The following is a 21,871-nucleotide window of genomic DNA, read 5'->3' on the forward strand; positions in this document are numbered from 1 at the left end:
TGGGTTGGGCCTTTGACACAGGTCCTGGTGACTTCACAGCCTCACATACTTATTCAGGCTCAGTGCTCCTTGTGGGCACCAGACCCAGCTACTTCCTATTCTTTCCAAGGTCTTCTGATAGTTCCTGGAGACCTCCTATGCACCCTTCAAAACCCCAGCTGCAAACCCCCTCCTCCATGCAGCTTCCCAAGTAGAACTCTTGTCTACCCCTGTTTCCTGGGTCCCAGGGCCTGAAGGAGCAACCCACCTGGGTTCTCCCCAACACTACATACCAGTGCCCAGACGGTCCAGTGGGCTCTGCCGGAGCAACCTGGTGATGAGGTCCTGGGCGTCCGCTGGAAGGGCCTCGTCTCCCTCTGGCCACATGATCTCATCTAAAATGAGGGAGGGAGGGAGAAGGCAGGGGTACCCCTTTCTAGTACCATCCACCATTTCCCCTCACTTCACTGTACTCCAAGCCACTGGCCTCCTCTGCCCCTTCAACGTGCCAGGCTCGGTACCCACTGACAGCCTTTGCCGTGGCTGTGCCCTGTGCTCAGAGCTACCTTTCCCTTTTCTGTCTCTATGGCTTCCTCTCATTCTCAGGTTCTTGCAGGTCTCTGCTCACATGTCACTTCTTTTTTTTTATTTTTTGAGATGGAGTCTCGCTCTGTCACCCAGGCTGGAGTGCAGTGGCACAATCTCAGCTCACTGCAACCTCCGCCTCCTGGGTTCACGTGATTCTCTTGCCTCAGCCTCCCAAGTAGCTGGGATTACAGGTGCCCGCCACCACGCTTGGCTAATTTTCGTATTTTCAGTAGAGATGGGGTTTCATGTTGTCCAGGTCTTGAACTCCTGGCCTTATATGATCCTCCCGCCTTAGCCTCCCAAAGTGCTGGAATTACAGGTGTGAGCCACCATGCCCAGCCTCACATGTCATTTCAGTGAAGACTCCATGACCCCATAATTAATCCAGCCATCCGTCTCACTCAGCACCCCGCCGCCTCCCCACCTGGCATCCAACTCCCTCCCATCTTCCTGCTTCTCTCCCTGACATGCGGGTGGAGGACCGCTGCCCAGAGCTCTGGTGGGGCTGCAGCTCAAACCCGGGCCCGTGGAGGAAACGCACCGCTGACCACCTGACCGAAGAGTTCCTCGGGGGTGTCTCCAAAGAAAGGCACGCAGCCCACCAGAAACTCATAGAGGACGACGCCCATGGCCCACCAGTCCACTGGCTTCCCATAGCCCTGGCGGAAGATCACCTCGGGGGCTATGTACTCCGGTGTTCCACACACCTAGGCCAGGCAGAATGGGGAAACTGAGACCAGCCCCCAGCCCGAGAGAGGCCCCAGGAGAGAGGAGGCAGCGTCCCAGGGCTTCCCACCCACCTGCCCACCCACCTGCTTGTCTATGAACTCTCGGGCGTCCTTCTCGATGTGGCCTTCGTAGAGGTTGGTGGCCATGCTCATGAGGCCGATCTTGGACAGGCCAAAGTCCGTGAGCTTGATGTGGCCAAGCGAGGTGATGAGCAGGCTGTGGGCAGGCAAGGAGTCTGCTCAGGGCTGGGGAGCCGGGGTGCCTGGCCACTCCTTCTGCCCTAGACCTTGGCTCCACCTGAGATGGGCGGAGCTCTGCCTCCAATTCCTGGGCCCTAGGGATCCTCCTACTCAGCCTCCCAAGTAGCTGGAACTACAGGTGCACACCACCACACCCAGCTGTTTTGTTTTTTTTTTTTTTTTTTTTGTAGATATGAGGTCTTGCTATGTTGCCCAGGCTGGTCTTGAATTGCTGGCCCCAAGCAATCCTCTCACCTTTGAAAGTGCTGGCATGACAGGTGTGAGCCAGCATGCCTGGTCTCTACTGTGTGTGTGTATATGTGTATGTGTATATATGTGTGTGTGTGTGTGTATGTGTGTATATATGTGTGTATATATATATTTTTGGACATAGTTTTGCTCTGTCGCCCAGGCTGGAGTGCAGTGGCACGATCTCGGCTCACTGCACCCTCCATCTCCCAGGTACAAGTGATTCTTCTGCCTCAGCCTCTCGAGTAGCTAAGGTTACAGACACATGCCACCACACCCGGCTAGCTACTACATATTTTTGTTCATGCATCCATTATCTTAACAAACTAAACACTCTGTAAGCAACCACTGTTTACATCCCCTATTGAAAAATGAACATATCTCGAGCTTCTGATGTATACAAAAGCATTTCCATGCACTTTGTGAATGAATGCATTTTCTTTTTTGAATACAGGGTCTGTCACCTAGGCTGGAAGTGCAGTGGCACAATTGCAGCTCACTGCAGCCTCAGCCTCCCAGCTCAATCAATTCTCCTGCCTCAGCCTCCTGAGTAGCTGAGACAACAGGCACATGCCACCATGCCTGGCTAGTTGTTCCAAGTCTTGCTTGGTCACCCAGACGGGAGTGCAATGGCGTGACCTCAGCTCACTGCAACCTCCACCTCCCAAGTTCAAGTGATTCTCCTGTCTCAGCCTCCCGAGTAGCTGGGATTACAGGCACCCACCATCATGCCCGGCTAATTTTTGTATTTTTGTAGAGACAGGGTTTCACCATATTGGCCAGGTTGGTCTTGAACTCCTGACCTCAGGTGATGCGCCCGCCTCAGCCTCCTGAAGTGTTGATATTACAGGCATGAGCCACCGGGCCCGGCTGCCGGGTTAGTTTTTACAATTTTTTTGTACAGATGGGGTCTCACTATGTTGCCTAGACTTGTCTCAAAATCCTGGGCTTGGCCGGGCACAGTGGCTCATGCCTGTAATCCCAGCACTTCGGGAGGCCGAGGCGGGTGGATCACAAGGTCATGAGATTGAGACCATCCTGGCTAACACGGTGAAATCCCATCTCTACTAAAAATACAAAAAATTAGCCGGGCGTGGTGGTGGGCGCCTGTAGTCCCAGCTACTTGGGAGGCTGAGGCGGGAGAATGGCGTGAACCCGGGAGGTGGAGCTTGCAGTGAGCCGAGATTGCTCCACTGCATTCCAGCCTGGGTGACACAGCGAGACTCCATCTCAAAAAAATAACAAATAAATAAAATCCTGGGCTCAAGCAGTGCTGCTGCCTCAGCCTCCCAAAGGGTTGGGATTACAGGCATGAGACACAGCACTCAGCCTGGATGAACTTTTTTTTTTTGAGACAGAGTTTCGCTCTTGTTGCCCAGGCTGGAGCGCAATGGCGCAATCTCAGTTCACCGCAACCTCTGCCTCCCGGGTTCAAGTGATTCTCCTGCCTCAGCCTCCTGAGTAGCTGGGATTACAGCCATGCACCACCATGCCTGGCTAATTTTGTATTTTTAGTCGAGGCAGGGTTTCTCCATGGAGGTCAGGCTGATTTTGAACTCCTGACCTCAGGGGATCCGCCTGCCTCGGCCTCTCAAAGTGCTGGGATTACAGGCGTGAGCCACCGTGCCTGGTGAGGGAACTCATTTTTAAAACTCTCGCGCATGTACAGTATACACTGCTATTCAGGTTTTCCTGTGGACTTAAATATATAAATATTTCACTACATCACAGAGTCTTATGCACCAGCTGTATGAAGTCGCATTTCCGTGCACCTTCTGGGTACATCTGCTACTTAAAAATACATTCCGGCCGGGCGCGGTGGCTCAAGCCTGTAATCCCAGCACTTTGGGAGGCCGAGACGGGCGGATCACGAGGTCAGGAGATCGAGACCATCCTGGCTAACACAGTGAAACCCCGTCTCTACTAAAAATACAAAAACTTAGCCGGGCGAGGTGGCAGGCGCCTGTAGTCCCAGCTACTCGGGAGGCTGAGGCAGGAGGATGGCGTAAACCCGGGAGGCGGAGCTTGCAGTGAGCTGAGATCCAGCCACTGCACTCCAGCCTGGGTGACAGAGCGAGACTCCATCTCAAAAAAAAAAAAAAAAAAAACATTCCAGAGAATTCACTGTGTATAACCATCATTTAATGAACTATGTAGTCAGTACCTCCTGTTTGCCCCAGCTCTGTAAAGAAACAATTCTGGGCCGGGGGTGCTGGCTCATGCCTGTAATCCCAGCACTTTGGGAGGCCAAGGTGGGTGAATTACCTGAGACCAGGAGTTCGAGACCAGTCTGACCAACATGGCAAAACCCCGTCTCTACTAAAAATACAAAATTAGGCCAGGCACGGTGGCTCACGACTGTAATCCCAGCACTTTGGGAAGCCAAGGCTGGCGGATCACAAGGTCAGGAGATCCAGACCATCCTGGCCAATATGGCGAAACCCCGTCACTACTAAAAATGCAAAAATTAGCTGGGCCTGGTGGCGCATGCCTGTAATCCCAGCTACTTGGAAGGCTGAGGCAAGAGAATCGCTTGAACCAGGGAGTCTGAGGCTGCAGTGAGCCGAGATCGCACCACTGCACTCCAACCTAGCGACAGAGCAAGACTCCATCTCAAAAAAAAAAAAAAAAAAAAAAAATTAGTGGGTATGGTGGCACATGCCTATAATCCCAGCTACTCAGGAGGCTGAGGCAGGAATACTGCTTGAACCCAGAAGGTGGAGGTTGCGGTGAGCCGAGATTGTGCCACTGTACTCCAGCCTGGGCGACAGAGACTGACCCAGTCTCAAAAAAAAAATAAATAAATAAATAAAATAAAGTGTTCTGGGCCAGGTACACAGTCATTGCCTAATAACTGTTCTTCTGCCTATTTTGTACACACCTGGTGCCTAACAAGTACATGCCAACCAAGAAATTGTGATATAGAAACCCAACATTAGTGTCTAAGGAGTTATTCATACTTGAGTTCCTTAGAGCATCGAGCACAGGCTCAGGTACACAGCAGGTGCCAAATACATGTCTGTTTTCTAAGCCACTTGCCAACTGCAAAATGCCCTGAAAACATGCAAGGCGCTGTTTTTTTTAGATGGAGTCTCGCTCTGTCGCCCAAGCTGGGGTGCAGTGGCATAATCTTGGCTCACCGCAACCTCCGCCTCCTGGGTTCAAGCAATTCTCCTTTCTCAGCCTCCCGAGTAGCTGGGACTACAGGTGCGCACTACCACTCCCAGCTAATTTTCGTATTTTTAGTAGAGACAAGGTTTAACTATGTTGGCCAGGCTGGTCTTGAACTTCTGACCTCAGGTGATCGTCCCGCCTCGGCCTCCCAAAGTGCTGGGATTACAGGTATGAGCCGCTAAGCCTGGGCTACATGCCACGCCATGTATGTGAGAAACGTCAGTTCTTGCCTCATATCTCGAGGACACTTGATAAACAGGCATTCCTTTTCCCTGTACGCAGGAGGCACTCAATAAATGCAGAGGAGAAAATCATACAGGGGTTTCAAAGCAGGTGGCCCTGTGTCTCCCACTTGCCCATAGAGGGTCTGCCATGCAGTAGGTGCTTACTACATACTAGAATAACATAAACATCCTAAGGCTCTCAGTAAACACGTTCTCTTCCTTGCTTTCCTGCACTAATTTACAGCAGGTGCTCAAGACATGCATGGTCACTGTGTTTACATCTAAGGTCTTGCAAATTGCATAATCCTGTTCTGTGTATGTAGCTGGTGTCTTATAAGTGCATGTTCTCTCCCCTTGTGCTGCAGCAGCTCTGGGTGCGCAGCCCCTTCTCCTATATACAGCGTGTGCATCCTAAGTGCACATCCTCTCCCCTTGATTGGCAGCACCTCCATAAGTGCACCGGCCTTCCCCTGCATACAGCAGACGCCTATTAAGTGTCTCCTCTCCTCTCCTCTGTACACACAAGATGTTCATCGTGCGCTCATTCCCTGCCTTCTTGTCAGGAGGTGCCAACAGAGCTCAGGCTTCCAAAGGGTCCTGGGATCCACCTCAGAGGCTCCGCCCCTGATCCTCTCAGGCCCCGCCGTGATCTGCTCTGGCCCCGCCCAGATCCTCTCTGGCCCCGCCCTCCCCCAGGCCCCGCTCATGCTAGCTCAGCTCACTTGTCTGGTTTGAGGTCACGGTGCACGATGCCGTAGTTGTGCAGGTACTCGAGCGCCAACACCGTCTCGGCGAAGTACAGGCGGGCCATGTCCACGGGCAGCGGGCCCATGTTCTTCAAGAGCGTGGCGCAGTCGCCGCCTGGGAGAGGGGCGGATGTAGTCATGAGGCCCAGGCCAGCGCCTCGCCCCCCGCCCCCAGATTATGCCCAATGGCTACGCATCCTCCTCACTTTACCGCCTGCAAAGCGTCCCCAGTTTGTTCTGTCTCAGCGGGGAGGGTCAGGGAAGAGGGAAGGGGCGGACCCTACCTTCATTTATTTTTTATTATTTATTTATTTATTTATTTATTCATTTATTTTTTTTGAGACGGAGTCTCGCTCTGTTGCCCAGGCTGGAGTGCAGTAGCGCGATCTCGGCTCACCGCAACCTCCGCCTCCCGGGTTCAAGCGAGTCTCCTGCCTCAGCCTCCAGAGTAGCTGGGATTACAGGCGCACACCACCACACCCAGCTCATTTTTGTATTCTTAGTAGAGAAGGGGTTTCACTACGTTGGCCAGGATGGTCTTGATCTCTTGACCTCGTGATCCACCTGCCTTGGCCTCCCAAAGTGCTGAGATTACAAGCGTGAGCCACCGCGCCCAGCCTATTTTTTACATTTTTATTTATTTTATTGAGACAGAGCCTCACTCTGTCGCCCAGGCTAGAGTGCAGTGGCACAGTGTCGGCTCACTGCAACCTCTGTCTCCAGAGTTCAAGCGAATCTCCTGCTTCAGCCTCCCGAGTAGCTGGGACTATAGGCGTGAACAGGGGTTTCGCCATGTTGCTCAGGCTGGTCTCGAAGTCCTGACCCCAAGGGATCAGCCCACTTCGGCCTCCCAAAGTGCTGGGACTACAGGCGTGAGCCAGCGTGCCAAGCTGAGACCCTGCCTTCTGATTCTCCCCAGCAGGGCGACAACTACTGCATGGTCTCTTTCCCTGTACACAGCTGGTGTTTCCTAAGTGCAGGTTTGCTCTCTAACCTGGGAGTACTTTGGTAATAGTGCTTTACCTGCCTGAACCATACATCTCCCTGCCTTCACTTCTGGCCTCCAGGCCTCTGCCCATCAGTTCCCCCAACCTAGGATGGCCACCCTCCTCTTGCCTCCAGGGTCCCATCCTCACACACTCCTGTCTGGGCTCCCCCAGCCGTGAACCCCCATCGCTGGGGTCCCTACCCCAGACTGGGGTTCCTGAGGGTTCCCCAAAGCAGGGTGAGATCTCATAGAGAACAGAACAGACCTCAACTTGGTCTAAAAATTTTCTCCCAGGCATGGAGGGGTGAGCTCCCCATCGCTGGAGGCATGCAAGCCCCAGTGACCGTACCTTCCACGTATTCCATGACCATACACAGGTGGCGCCGGGTCTCAAAGGAGCAGAACATGCTGACCACAAAGGGGTTCTCGGCAAAGGTGAGAATGTCACGTTCCACAAAGACCTGCTGGATCTGGTTACGCAGGATCAAGTTCTGTTTGTTGATCTTCTTGATGGCAAAGCGCTGCCGCGTGTCACGGTGCCGCACCAGGTAGACAGCCCTGGGGACAGGGGGCCGGGCTTGCTGGGACCAGAGATCGAGGCCCCAGCAGGCACTGCAGTTCAGCTTGAGCCCAGATCCCAACCTGCCTGGCCTTTGCCTGTGCTGTGCCCTCTGCCTGGGCCACCCTTTCTTCTTACCTGGTCTCCCTCCCAGAGCAGCCACCCTTGGGTTTAAGCTGCCATTGCTGGGGGTCATATAAATGGGCTGCACATGGCCCTTGTATATTGGCCTCTAGGCTGTATGTTTCTTTTATTTTTATTTTATCTTATTTTACGTTTTTAGAGATAGCGCCTCACTCTGTTGCCCAGGCTGGAGCGCAGTCATGAGATCATGGCTCACCATAGTCTTGACCACCTGTCCCGCGCAGGCTCAAATGATCCTCCCACATCAGAAGCCTGGCTAATGTTTACATGTTTTGTAAAGATGGCGTCTCGCTATGTTGCAGAGGCTAGTCTCAAACTCCTGGTTTCAAGTGACCTTCCCACCTTGGCCTTCCAAAGTGCTGGGATTATAGGTGAGAGCCACTGCACCTGGCTGCTTGTGTCTTTCTCTTTCTCTCTCTCTCTCTTTTTAGACGGTCTCACTCTGTCACCCAGGCTGGAGTGCAGTGGGGCGATCTCGGCTCACTGCAACCTCTGCCTCCTGGGTTCAGGTGATCCTCCAACTTCAGCCTCCCAAGTAGCTGGAATTACAGGCATGTGCCATTATGCCCAGCTAATTATTCTATTTTTAGTAGAGATGGGGTTTTGCCATGTTGCCCAGGCTGGTCTCGAACTCCTAGCCTCAAGCGATCCTCCTACCTCGGCCTCCCAAAGTGCCTCCGCACCCAGTCCAGCTCTTTTAAAAGCCTGCTAGCACCAAGCTCAAATTTTTAACCATCCATTTGTTTTACACACAGCCCAAATAAGCACAATTTTAGCCACTGAGAGCCTGTTTGCTTTGCAGACTCATGAAACTGCACCCACTATCTCTGAGTCCTGGATAAGATGAACTTTGTGGATTTCAAGACCCTAAGCTGCTACCGCCCCGCAGGACTCTGACCCAGAGACTCCGTGCCCGTGCTGTTGAACAACATCACGTAGACACGTAAGCCCTCTCTCTGATTCCCGTCTCCCCGGGGAGTTCCCTTGCCAGCCTCTCCATCTCGATGGTGACTCCTGGAACCTCAGCCTCCAAAGGGCTTATGCTGTGCGGGACTTCCCTTGTATGCAAGCCTGCCATTCAAAGTAGCACCTAAATAAAACCCACTGCGTGCTACTCCCACTGGGTGGGCATCTATTTCCTTGATCAGCCCCCAAGCTCCTAGAACGCCCTACACCTGGGGCAGGTAAAGGCCTGGCTCGTGGACAGAGCACACGTGAGGCTGTAACCTCAATATGGCGTGCCTCCACTTCCCCCTCCAGGCCTCAGGTGCCCTCTCTGCCAATTCAGGGGTGAATGTGTGAGCCCTGCTAGGGTGGGAGGGGGATGCAGGAGCTGCCTGGGCCTCAACCATCCCCTCAGGCATCTGTGAAATGGTTCTATGCAGGACTCAGGGACTCACCCATAGGCTCCGTTGCTAATGAGTTTGATGGTCTCAAAGTCGCTTTCGCATGGCTTCCTCCGTGACTGGCCGACCAGGGCGCGGCTCTGCAGGACAGGAAGGGCTCGGGGTCCCGTCCCACTGCAGAGCTGGCCAGGCTTCTCCCGCCCCCAATCCCAAACCACTGGTCCTGGTGCCTGATGCTACCTCCTCCCCTGTCCAAACTTCTCCAACTCAGCTTCTGACTTTCTGTCCTTTTTTGATCACAGCTGTGCCCTCCTCCTGGAAAACTCTTATACATCCTGCAAAACTCACCTTTCCGGTGCCCCTCCAGCACTGCCCCCACCCAACTTCCAAGGTGTGACAGTCCCACCTGCTGTCACCTTGCCTCCAAAGTCACCGATGCTAATTAAGCTACATGCCAGACCTCGGCAAACCCAGCCCTTTCTGCAGATGCCTGGTCCACTCTGGAAAGAACAAGATGGGCGGGGGCCCCCAGCCTCTGCTACTCACCTCCGGGGACTCAGGTGCTGGGGGCTGTTCTTCTTCAAGGTGACTCAGTGGCACCATCTCTGCAAGATGAGGGAGGAGCCTCAGCTGGGGCCTCCCCGCCTCACCCTGCATCACCCAGCAATTTCCTGAGGCCTCTAGATTTCTCATCCCAGGCTGGGGATGCGGTGCCTCCTCTTTCCAGCTACCATGACACTGTCATGAAGCCACACCAGGGAGGCTGGATGAAGCAATGACTGAGGAACCTTCTAGAAGGGCCAGTGGGCTGCCCTGGCTCTGAAGTGCTCAGTTATGATCACACTCAGGCTCTGAGCCTTGAGCCTGTGAACACGGAATGTGACGCAGGCCCCCTGGGTGTCAGCTCCTAACATCTTCCTCAGCTCAGGATGCAGCCCAGGTGGAAGGTCCAGTATGTTCTTGCCCCAGGCCTTGGCAGAGGGGCAGCCCCTAGCGAATGCCTGGCAAACATGGTCCAGTCACAGACCACATGTGATCTGGCCTTAGGTACACCTGGGTTTGATTCCCTGCTCAGCCTTATCTGCCTGGAGCTTCAGTTTCCCCAGTTTTATTTTTTATTGGTATGATTATTTAATTTAATTTATTTATTTATTAGAGATGGAGTCTCGCTCTGTCACCCAGGCTGGAGTGTAGTAGTGTGATCTCGGCTCACTGCAACCTCTGCCTCCAGGGTTCAAATGATTCTCCTGTCTCAGCCTCCCAAGTTGCTGGGATTACAGGCGCACGCCACCACACTTGGCTAATTTTTGTATCTTTAGTAGAGACAGGGTTTCTCCCTGTTGGTCAGACTGGTCTCGAACTCGCAACCTCAGGTGATCCGCCTGCCTCGGCCTCCCAAAATGCTGGGATTACAGGTATGAGCCACTGTGCCCGGCCTAATTTTTGTATTTTTAGTAGAGACAGGGTTTTACCACGTTGGCCAGGTTCGTCTCAAACTCCTGACCTCAGGTGATCCACCCGCCTTGGCCTCCCAAAGTGCTGGGATTACAGGCGTGAGCTACCGCACCAGGCCAAGTATGATTATTTCAGAGACAGGCTTTGCTCTGTCACCCAGGCTGGAGTGCAGTGGTGCCATCACGGCTTACTGCAGCCTCAGCCTCCTAAACTCAAGCGATCCTCCCACCTCAGCCTCTCAAGTAGGTGGGACTACAGGCATTCACCACCACACCTGGCTAATTTTTAAAAATACTTTTTGTAGAGTTGGGGTCTTGCTATGTTGCCCAGGCTGGAGTGCAGTGTTGCAATCATAGCTCACTGCAGCCTCAAATCCCTGGACTCAAGCAATCTTCCCACTTTAGTCCCGCAAGTAGCTAGGACTACAGGCATGTGCCATCACACCTGGCTAATTGTTTTGTTTTTTTTTAATAGAGACAGAGTCTCACTATGTTGCCCAAGCTGGTCTCAAACTCCTGGCTTCAAGTGATCCTCCTGCCTTGGCCTCCCAAAGTGCTGGGATTACAAGTGTGAGCTACCATGCCTGGCTTCCCCAGCTTTAAATGGGGACAGTGGCAGCTCAGTCCCACTCCAGGTATGGTCCAATCTCAGGGTCTCTGCCTATGCTGTTACCCTTGCCTGTTTCACTCTTTCCCTTGGATCTGCAACCTGATCACGTCCTGCCCTCCAGGCCTCAGTTTGAACACTACCTCCTCCCAGAGCCTCCCCTGGCTACTGCTGGACCGGGCTAGGTCCAAGTTTAATGCTACAGCTTTTGCTTCCTCTTATCCTGGCTATTTGTGGAAATGTTGTTTTGTTTTGTTTTGTTTCCCTTTTTGAGACAGGGTCTGGCTTTGTCACCCAGGCTGGAGGACAGTGCTGTGATCATAGCTCACTGTAGTCACAACCTGCCAAGCTCAAGTGATCGTCCCACCTTAGCCTCCTGAGTAGCTGGGACTACAGGCACGCACTACTACACCCAGCTACATCTTTTTTTTTTTTTTTTTTTTTTTTAAATGTAGGCTCACTCTGTTGCCCAGGCTGGAGTGTAGTGGTGCGATGTTGGCTCACTGCAACCTCTGTCTCCTGAATTCAAGCGATTCTCTTGCCTCAGCCTCCCAAGTAGCTGGGATTTACAGGCACCTGCCACCACACCCGGCTAATACTTGTTTTTAGTAGAGATGGAGTTTCCCCATGTTGGCCAGGCTAGTCTTGAACTCCTGAGCTCAAGTAATCCGCCCACTTCAGTCTCATGAAGTGCTGCGATTATGGGATTACAGGCGTGAGCCACTGCACCTGGCTGGCTGTGGGAGTTTTTTTGTTTGTTTTGTTTTATTTTGAGACAGAGTCCCGCCTGTCACCTAGGCTGGAATGCAGTGGTGTGATCTCGGCTTACTGCAACCTCCACCTCCAGGGTTCAAATGTTTCTCCTGCCTCAGCCTCCCCAGTAGCTGGGATTACAGGCACACACCACCACACCTGGCTAATTTTTGTATCTTTAGTAGAGACAGGGTTTCACCATGTTGTCCAGGCTGGTCTTGAACTCCTGACCTTGTGATCCACCTACCTTGGCCTCCCAAAAGTGCTAGGATTACAGGCATGAGCCACCGCGCCCGGCCGGCTGTGGGAGTTTTTGACCGTCGTCTTCTATTTTTTTTTTTTTTTTTTTTTTTTGAGACGGAGTCTCGCTCTGTCGCCCAGGCTGGAGTGCAGTAGCACGATCTCGGCTCACTGCAAGCTCCACCTCCCAGGTTCATTCCATTCTCCTGCCTTAGCCTCCCGAGTAGCTGGGACTACAGGTGCCCACCACCGTGCCTGGCTAATTTTTTGTATTTTTTTAGTAGAGACAGGGTTTCACCGTGTTAGCCAGGATGGTCTCGATCTCCTGACCTCAGGTGATCCGCCCGCCTCGGCCTCCCAAAGTGCTGGGATTACAGGCGTGAGCCACCGCGCCCGGCCCCAACTGTCTTCTTCTTACCTACGGGTTGTCCTGTTTGACTCCAAGTCCACTTTCTGGGCCATAGTAAAGGCCACAGAAATTAATAAAGCCGTTTGTAAATTTGCAGGACAAAGGGAAGGCCACTGCTAACACTGGTCCCCAGGCTTCCGGCCATCTTCATGTGGCATTTGAGGACACTGAGGCCCCTGGGCCCCAAAAGATCAGTGGGTCTCAGCAATTCCCACAGGCGACCAAAGAGCAAGGTCACAGAGAGACAAAGAACAGTGTGGTGGTTCTGGAATCGGATGGGCCTGGGTTTGAATCCTGGCTTCATCTGCTCTTTTCTTTTTTTTGAGACAGGTCTCGCTCTGTCGCCCAGGTTGGAGTGCAGTGGTGCGATCTCAGCTCACTGCAACCTCCATCTCCTAAGTTCAAGCAATTCTTGTGCCTCAGCCTCCCGAGTAGCTGGGATTACAGGCATGCGCCACCACACTTAGCTAATTTTTGTATTTTTAGTAGAGAGGGGGTTTCACCATGTTGACCAGGCTGGTCTCGAACTCCTGGCCTCAAGTGATCTGCCCGCCTCAGCCTCCCAAAGTGCTGGTATTAAAGGTGTGAGCCACCATGCCTGGCCTCCATCCGGCCTTTCCCAGCCTTGGTTTCCTCTTCCCATCCCGGCTTACCCTCCAGGGGGTCCTTGGCCAGGCCCAGCTGCCCAATGATGTACTGTGGAAGGTCAGTCTTAATGCCTTGGCCCTCCCGCGCATGGCCCTCAGCCGCCTCCAGCAGGTGGTAAAACTCCTCAGGGTCAAACTCCTAGGGGCACAGGAGGGCTGGTCACCCGGGGCTTGGTTCCACCTGCAGGCCTCTGCACATGCTGTTCCCTCTGCCTGGAGCACCCTTCCCAGCTCACCCCCTGGGTCTCCGCTCCCGATCCCTCCTCAGGGAAGCCCATGCTAGCCCGGCAGCACCCTGCGTTCCTCTCAAAGCCCTACACGATGGCAACTGTCACTTGTATCTCGGCAGGACTGTCGTGGTCCCAATCTCAGTTCTGCCCGGATCCCAAGTTGGCTGTACAAAAATAAACTTACCAGACACTCCAGCAGCCGAGCTGGCCGCGAGATGATGATTAGCAGTTTCCGGACAAGCTGGACGATGAAGCTGACCTCCTCACTGTCCGAGCGCTCATGGGCCTGGGGGAGGTGGGTCGTGGCATCACCCAGAGGTCCTCAGCACCATCTGGCCCGGGGACCCCCTTCGCTCCGCGTCCCACTGCATGCAAAACCTCAACATGCGAAAAACCACGCACATCCTGCAGAAGCCGCTCCAGCTTCTCCTGCATCTCTAGGAAGTAGCGGGAGGTGACGAGGTTCTCGCCAGACTTGGCCAGGCAGTCTCGGGCCAGCTCGACGATCTGGTGGTGGATGAAGCCCAAGACGCCATCAGCCAGCGCCAGCCGGGCGCCAGGCGCGTAGGCCGTCAGGAACTCCTGCAGACGGCCCTCCATCTGTGCTGTGGCCTGGGTGGGGTGAGACGGGGCGACCTGGTCAAGGGTGGGGCTGGAGTGACACGCACAGAAGGGGGCAGGAGAGGCACGGTTGGGGAGAGAGGAGATGAGGAGATGAGGCGATGGGGGCGATGGGGTGGGAGGGCTGGGGCAGGAGGAACATGTTTCAGTGGAAGGGGAGGGAAAGACAGAAATGAACAGACTGGCAAGGGGGACACAGCCAGGAAGACAGAGTTCCATGGAGGGACAGCAATGTGGAGAGAAGCGCAGGGGCTGGTCCAGCCGCCAGGCGCTGCCCACCTTGGGGAACCTCTCCCGGTACACATGGTTCATCATGACAATCTCATTGTCGAAGGTCCCCGTTGCACGGCCCGGGCTGAAAGGAAGACAGCTGGCTTGTGATATGGGACCTCAGACCAACCCTAGGGGAGGATGTCGGGGCTCTGAGCCAGGGTTGAGGGACAAGAATCAGAGGCTAGGGTGGAGGAGGAGCCACAACTTGGGCCTCCACACTAGCCCAGGGAGGGGCCGGGGCTAGGGCCAGAGGTCGAGGCCCACCTGAGACTGCGAGAGCGGGGGCGGAGGCGGGGTGACCGGCCGCCTTCCTCATCAAGCACATTCTCTGAGCTGCGGAAGTGCTTGGACAGGAAGTGCAGCTCGTCTGGCGTCGGCTGGAAGGGAAGCTGGTGGAGACGTTCCCGGGAGGATGAGCTTGACTGGTAGAGAGTGGTGGGGATTAGAGTCATGAGTTCACCGTCAGTGGTGTGGCCAGGACCCCAGCACCACCCCTCAAGGGCCAGGCTGTCTGCTGGTCATCAGATGGCCATCAGATGGTAACATTCTTTCTCCTGTCTAGTTCCTATGCATCCCTCAAAACCCTAGCTCTGATGCCCCCTCCTCCAGGAAGTCCTCCCTGTCTGTACCCCTGGGCAGCCCCAAGTCCCCCTCTGGCCAGGCCCTGATCCCATAGGCTGGGGATATCTGTATCTCCCCGACTGGGGTCTATTTTGGGGCCAAGGCTGGGTCTTCTCAGGGGACCCCGCATTTTCCAGAATGGGGCATGCATGGAGGAAGTAGCTAGTATGGTTGCTGACCGCACAACTACCCAACACCTTGAAGAAAACACACAAAGATGTGTCCCCCCCCAACCCGGCATCTGCCTGTCCGTCTGCCAAGGTGGGGCTATGGGTACCGAGAGGGTGGAGCTGGGTGTGTTGGTTCCATAGCCGGAAGATGGGAGAGACGCGAGGGACCATCTTCTGCCGTCTGCCCTGGAGAGGGGAACAAGAACAGATGGAAGGAAAGCCTGGCCCCTGTGGTTTGTGGGGACTAAGAGCAGACACTGTGGCCAGCATATTCTGGCCCTGTCATAGGAAGGATCTCCTGAAAATAACCAAGAACAGAGACACAGGCTGGCCAAATCCACTGCACGCTCTCTCTCTCTCCAGGTACCTACCTCTTCCAGAAAGCCCCCCGTGACTCCAACTGCCACTGTGTCCCCTGTCAAAGCTTCAACCTCTGAGCTGTAGCTTCTGGGGCACACATTGGCCACCCCCCACCAAACGGAGGACTCCCCAGGGGCTCAGGGCCAGTCGCCCATTTGCAACCATGCCCTCAGCCCGCAGCGCAGAGCATACACACAGCAGGTGCTTAATGAACGTTGTTGTATGAATAAATAAATGAAATGCAAGCATCTGGCACATGACAGGCACTCAATCAGCTCTTGTTAAGTGAATGAATGAATGAATGATTTCTTTAGTGAGTTAATGATTCTTAGGGCTATATCCCCCCACGACCACCCACCCCCTGGGCTGGTTGAAATTACCTGTCTGTGCGTGGGATGTGGCTGCAAGATGGCATGCATTTGTCAGGGATGGGAGCCAGAGGGGGAGACCACCACCAGATGGGCCAGGGGAGGGGAAAAGGTGAATGAAATGAATGAGGGGCCAGGTCTAGCCCCCGAGCACGTGCCCCTGCCCAACCCCTGCCCGTGGTGCCCGCACTGTCTCCCAAAGCTGGCAATCACTCACCTCCGGGCAAAGGGGAAATTGAGGGCAGAGACAGCCGAGAAATTCCGAGGACTATCCAAGGGGCTGCTGCCTGCTGAGGAGGAGGTGGGAAAACTGAGTCAGCGGGGCAGAGGCAGGACACAGCACCCGCTGGCTGCTCCCACACTCACCCGTTGGGACTGACAGTGGCGACAGGGGGCGGGAGAGGGTCGGGGAGGGCGTTCCTACCACCAAGCTCTTGCGGTTCCCGCTGCGGCAGCTGTGGGGGGAAAAGGGGACAGGGTAGGTGGCTGCCCAGGGCCCTGCACTAAGCCACCTGCCCAGCCTAAATCACACAGGCAGCCCGTTCTGGAGAAGGATGGGATGTTGGACATGGCCACTCCCACTCTGCCCCCAGGTGGGTTCCCCCATGGCCCTTAGCCAGGTCTTTAAGGCCCAGGAGGGAGTCACCCCTTGACTAACATTCCTTATTATTGAAACTACTGCTGGCCAGGCATGGTGGCTCATGCCTATAAACCCAGTGCTTCGGGAGGCCAAGGTGGGAGGATCCTCTGAAGCTAGGAGTTCAAGACCAGCCTGGGCAATATAGCGAGACCCCGTCTCTATAAAAAAATTTAAAAATTAGCTGGCTGGGGTGATGCACGGCTGTAGTCCCAGCTACTCAGGAGGCTGAGGCAAGAGGATTGCTTGAGCCTCAGGAGGTCAAGGCTGCAGTAAGCCATGATCGTGCCACGGCACTCCAGCCTAGGTGACAGAACAAGGCCCTCTCTCTTAAAAAAACAAAAACAAGGCTGGGCACAGTGGTTTATCCCTGTAATCCCAGTACTTTGGGAGGCCAAGGTGGGTGGATCACCTGAGATCAGGAGTTCGAGACCAGCCTGACCAACATGGAGGAACCCTGTCTCTACTAAAAATACAAAATTAGCTGGGCATGGTGATGCATGCCTGTAATCCCAGCTACTTGGGAGGCTGAGGCAGGAGAATCGTTTGAACCCAAGAGGTGGAGGTTGTGGTGAGCCCGGATCGCACCATCGCACTCCAGCCTGGGCAACAAGAGTGAAACTTCGTCTCAAAAAAACGAAACAAAACAAAACAAAACACCCAAAAATTAGACAGGCGTGGTAGCGCACACTTGTAATCCCCGCTACTGAGGAGATTGGGGCAGAGAATCGCTTGAACCCAGGAGGTGGAGGTTGCAGTGAGTTGAGATAGCGCCATTGCACTCCAGCCTGGGCGACACAAGTGAAACGTCGTCTCAAAAACAGTAACAAAAACAAACACAAACTATTGGCAATGTTGTTATTAACAGCAATGGCATGAAGTGCTTCTAGCCTGATGGTGGACACTACATATGGCCAGGAGCCCCCGGCCCAGCTTTTCACGGTTCTGTGTTACAGTCCCACCCCCACACCTTTCCCTGTACCATGGCTACTGCCAGCAGCACCAGCAAATCACGTGGACCAACCACACCCTGGAGCCCAGATATGGGCTGAGACACCCCATTCTATACACCCCTCCTAAAGCCCCTGCTCCCATCTGTTGACAACCCTCCTTCTTCCCAAGATGCCCCTAAAATGCCAATGGGACCCAACTAGAAACCCTAAATGCAATCTCTTTCGCAGTCCTGCCTGTTCTGCTGAACTTTTGCCCACATGTTGTCCTCTTTCCATCCCAGTTCCCTTCTGGCCACCAGATACCTGGCCCAGGTCTCTGACACCCTGCCTGGCCTCTTCTCCCACCTGAGCCCTGGCCTCAGCCCACACCTTGACAGAAGGAAGTTGGGAGTGACACCATCTCCCGCCCCACCAGAGCAGTCGCCCGGCAACAGCTCTGCTCCACCAGAGCATCAGCCCACACACCCCAAGCCGCCAACACAGCTCAGCGGTGGGAGAACCTCGCGGGGAGGGAGAGATGAAGTCTCGGGGCCTCTGAGGTGCAGAAATGGGGTCCCAGGCAGAATGCTCAGAGCAGGTCAATGCATGGGAGAACAAGCATACGATCATCAAAGGACACAGGTGACAAGGTGGACAGGGAGAAGAGGCCCAGCCTATCTATGTCTCCACATATGGCTGCCCCTTGAGCCTCAGTTTCCCCATCTCTACCTTGAAGGATGAAACCTACTACATCCAGTGCTCAGCTCTGGGCCAGACTCGGGTACATACGCTGTTGTCTTTGCCTACACAAGGCTCACAGGGCCTGGCTCACGCTGGGAGGGCAGGCAATGCTTCCTGAGTGAATTACATCCCCAACATGTGCCAAGCCCAACAAGCCCCAGAGTTGGGAGCGACCAGCTGAGCCCATTTCCCAGACTGGGAAACTGAAGCCACAGATGTCAATAGTCACAGTGATTGTCTCCCAGCCTGAGCTGCAGAAGCAAAAGTGAAACCTGCAGGTTTCTGCAAAACTTCCTGCCAACCCCTCAATGCATGCTCACCTGGCTGTCTCCGCATCCTCTCCCAGCCCCTCACCTGGTTCCTCGCCCCCACACTGCACCAGCAGCACCCTCCCTCCCCGATCCTGCTGTATCACTTGCTGCTTCCAAAAGCATTTGGGAAAAACACTGAGTTGCCCTCCCTCCTGTTCTTGGGCGAGGTCTTCTTGAAAACACGGCCAAGTGTGAGGCCTCAAAGGAGAACCAAGCATCATCTGTTCACTTCCCAAGCATCTATGCAGGGCTGACTCTTTGTTCAACTCTTCCTGGAGGAGATCCAGGACCTCGAGAAGTTGCCATTTGGGAACCATCCTCTCTTGGTACCCAGGACACAACAGACAGAATGTGGCAGAAAGCAGGGGCCTGAAGCCAGCCTCCTGCACCTCATCCCTCTGGTACCCATATCCCCCCTCCAGTGCTCCCCATGATCTTGGAGGGAAGTTTAAGCCCTGGACTCAGCATTCAAGGTCTTTTGGTAGCTGGTCCCACCACCCAGACTTTGCCCCAGTCCAGCACCAATGAAAAACCCAAGCACAGAGAGGTTAAGGAGCTACTTGAGGTCACACAGCCTGGTAGTGGCTGAGTCGAAATTTGAACCCAGGTCCGGTAGAATCCACAGCCCTCATTTATCCTCTCTGCTTTTCAAAAGAGGAAACTGAGACTCCAAGAGAGATAAGGCTTTGGAGGGGGTTAACCTCAATTATCTGGACTCCTGACACCCCACCCAAATGCCAGCCTCATGCAGTAAATATTTGCTTCTGAGCCAACATTTCTGCCGAATGGGCCCCCAGGGACAGATCAGCCTCAGTTTTTCCAAGAAGTTTCTCCCTGGTTCTGCACAGCCCTGGACACCCGGGTTCAAATCCTAGCTCAGTCTCAACTCACTCCTGTCTGTCACCACCCCAGCTGCGACGCTGGCGGACAGACACCCCAGTACAGGGAACGAGGGGCGAAAGGAGGGTGCCAGGGACCCCAGGGGACACCTCGATCCACAGGCGTCCTCCCCCCTTCCCACTGCTGCCACAGACAGACACTCGCCGTGGTCCCCGCCACGCGGCCAGGACACACTTCTGGCAACTCCTGTTTGCTCGGCCGGCCGCCGAGCCTTCGCCGGCGCCGTGCCCCCTACCTCTTGGAGCGCTGCAGCAGCGCGCCTTTGGCCAGGCGGCTGCGATGGCCGGGAGCCGCCACCGCCGTCCAGTAGCTGGGGTCGGACATGCTGCTTCCCTTTGTGCCGCCGCCGCCGCCCGAGGCCGGGAAGGCGCGGGGGCGCAGCCGGCGGCGGCGGGGCGCGAACCTCGGCGGTGGGATCGGCCCCGGGAGCCCCGCGGAGCCGGACAGGGAGGGGGGCGCACAGGGCTGCGGGGTTGGGGGGGCGGCGAGAAGGAAGCGCGCGCCCCCGAGCGCGGCCTGGAACTCCGCCCAGGCGAGTGCGGGGGCGGGGCCGTTGGGGGCGGGGCCTGCCGGAAGGCGGAGCGAGCGACGCGGAAGCGAGGCCCTGGGACCCGCGTGCGGGCGAGTGGGCGGGGCGCTGCCATGGCCGCGGGCGGAGAGGCGGAGCGTTGCTAGGGCCGCGGGCGGCTGAGGCTGGGCGTTGCTACGACCGCGGGCGGCGGGGGCGGGGAGCTGGCAGCACCTTAACCTCGAGCCAGGGATAGGCATTTTGGCTCCTTTCTGCTAAACTGTAAATCTAATTACTCCCTCCTTTTCCTCTCTCCCGGGGCACTGACCCCTTCTCAGTGCGGCACCCAAGACCCACCCAGCGTCCTGGCCTGGCTCATGCTACCACGCCCACCCTGGCCCCACTGCTTGGAATCTAGCCTGGCAAGACAGCGTCCTCTCCTCTGAAAAACCCGCTTTCGTGTCTGTCTGGCTCTGTTTTCCCCAGGCTGGGGACTCCTTGGGGTCCCAGCAGCTCCCAGCACCGGAATGGCACAGAGGGTGTGTTTGGCAAATTGAGTCGGGGCGTCTGACATGCTCTGCCTCTGTGTGGCGGGAAGGGCCATCAGCCCTGCCTCAATTAGGAATAAGCCACCTGATTAAACTCCAGCCTCAGTCTCCTCAACTGTGAAATTGGAGGAAAACTGGACTGACAGTGAGGATTACACAAATCAGATGTAAGGGGGCGCTTCCAAGGGCACCTGGTATATGTTCCATATCTATATATAATTTATAAACGATAGCATCAGGCTAACTTCCAGGCCTCTGTTTCCCCATGCATAACATCCCCCGTATTGAAAATCTGAGACACAGAGCCTGGTACAGGGCTGAGGGTACAGTATGTGTTCACTATGGAAGCCACTATGGAAGCAGAAGTGTCTCCCACTGTGGGGACTGAATTAATGCTTCCTCCTGTCATGACAGCCCAGGCAAGTCAGGGGCAGTGTCATCATGAGGGGTGCCCCTTCCTGGGCCCCAGGACACTTTGGGACCCAGTCCAGGCCCGATGCTGGAGCCCGGGCTTCATATCTAAAGAGACGATTTTTTGTTCTTTCTTTTGAGACAGAGTTTCGCTCTACTTGCCCAGGCTGGAATGCAATGGCGCAATCTTAGCTCACTGCAGCCTCCGCCTCCTGGGTTCAAGCGATTCTCCTGCGTCAGCCTCCCAATTAGCTGGGATCACAGGCGTGAGCCACCATACCCAGCCTCCATCCGGCTTTTCCCAGCCTTGGTTTAAAACCAGCCTGGGTGAGGCCAAGTGTGGTGGAGTGCAGTGGCGCCATGTCAGCTCACTGCAACCCCCGCCTTCCTGGGTTCAAGCGATTCTCCTGTCTCAGCCTTCCGAGTAGCTGGCATTACAGGTGTGCACCACCACGCCCAGCTAATTTTTTGTATTTTTAGTAGAAACGGAGTTTCACCATGTTGGCCAGGCAACTCAAACTTCTGACCTCAGGTGATCTGCCCGCCTTGGCCTCCCAAAGTGCCAGCATTACAGGTGTGAGCCCCCGTGCCCAGCCAACAGGAAACAATTCAATGAGCAAGATAATTTCCGCTGGGCCTGGTGGCTCATGCCTGTAATCCCAGCACTTTGGGAGGCCAAAGCGGGTGGATCACCTGAGGTCAGGAGTTTGAGATCAGCCTGGCCAACATGGTGAAATCCAGTCTTACTAAAAATACAAAATTAGCCGAGTGTGGTGGCACGTGCCTATAATCCCAACTACTTGGGAGGCTGAAGCAGGAGAATTGCTTGAACCCAGGAGGTGAAGGTTGCAGTGAGCTGAGGTAGCGCCATTGCACTCCAGCCTGGGCAACACGAGCAAAACTCTATCTCAAAAAAAAAAATAAATAAAAATATGAAAGAAATAGCTGGGCATGGTGGCGCGTGCCTGTATTCCCAGGTGCTCAGGAGGCTGAGGCAGGAGAATCACTTGTACCCAGGAGGTGGTGGTTGCAGTGGTCCGAGATCGCACCAGTGCACTCCAGCCTGGGTGACAGAGCGAGACTCCGTCTCAAAAAAAGAAAAAAGAAAGAAAGAAAGAAAGAAAGAAAAAGATAATTTCAAACACCAAGGCTGAGAAGGGAAAAG

At 54.9% G+C, this 21,871-nt stretch overlaps 1 protein-coding gene across 15 annotated transcripts in view; it reads right to left on the reverse strand.

The window, feature by feature from the left end:
* Positions 1–21,871, reverse strand: part of MAST3 (microtubule associated serine/threonine kinase 3) — a 55,543-nt gene that overhangs the window by 15,159 nt on the left and 18,513 nt on the right. For 4 of the 15 annotated variants that reach the window (XM_017952295.3, XM_009193858.4, XM_017952291.3 and 1 more), the window contains 16 exons: positions 16,085–16,173; positions 15,936–16,008; positions 15,731–15,751; positions 15,098–15,176; positions 14,464–14,621; positions 14,206–14,281; positions 13,708–13,917; positions 13,490–13,591; positions 13,082–13,214; positions 9,512–9,570; positions 9,020–9,105; positions 7,266–7,474; positions 5,905–6,043; positions 1,380–1,512; positions 1,109–1,274; positions 273–374 (listed from right to left, as the gene is read on the reverse strand). In XM_017952295.3, coding sequence (XP_017807784.1) covers positions 273–374; positions 1,109–1,274; positions 1,380–1,512; positions 5,905–6,043; positions 7,266–7,474; positions 9,020–9,105; positions 9,512–9,570; positions 13,082–13,214; positions 13,490–13,591; positions 13,708–13,917; positions 14,206–14,281; positions 14,464–14,621; positions 15,098–15,176; positions 15,731–15,751; positions 15,936–16,008; positions 16,085–16,173 — 1,835 coding nt within the window. Of the gene's footprint in view, positions 1–272; positions 375–1,108; positions 1,275–1,379; positions 1,513–5,904; positions 6,044–7,265; positions 7,475–9,019; positions 9,106–9,511; positions 9,571–13,081; positions 13,215–13,489; positions 13,592–13,707; positions 13,918–14,205; positions 14,282–14,463; positions 14,622–15,097; positions 15,177–15,730; positions 15,752–15,935; positions 16,009–16,084; positions 16,174–19,474; positions 21,113–21,871 lie in introns of those variants that run through there. The other 11 variants (XM_021930897.2, XM_021930893.2, XM_017952296.3 and 8 more) reach the window with 9 other exon arrangements.

This window comes from Papio anubis, chromosome 20 (genome assembly GCF_008728515.1).
Source record: "Papio anubis isolate 15944 chromosome 20, Panubis1.0, whole genome shotgun sequence".
In the NCBI taxonomy this organism is placed as follows: Eukaryota; Metazoa; Chordata; class Mammalia; order Primates; family Cercopithecidae; genus Papio; species Papio anubis.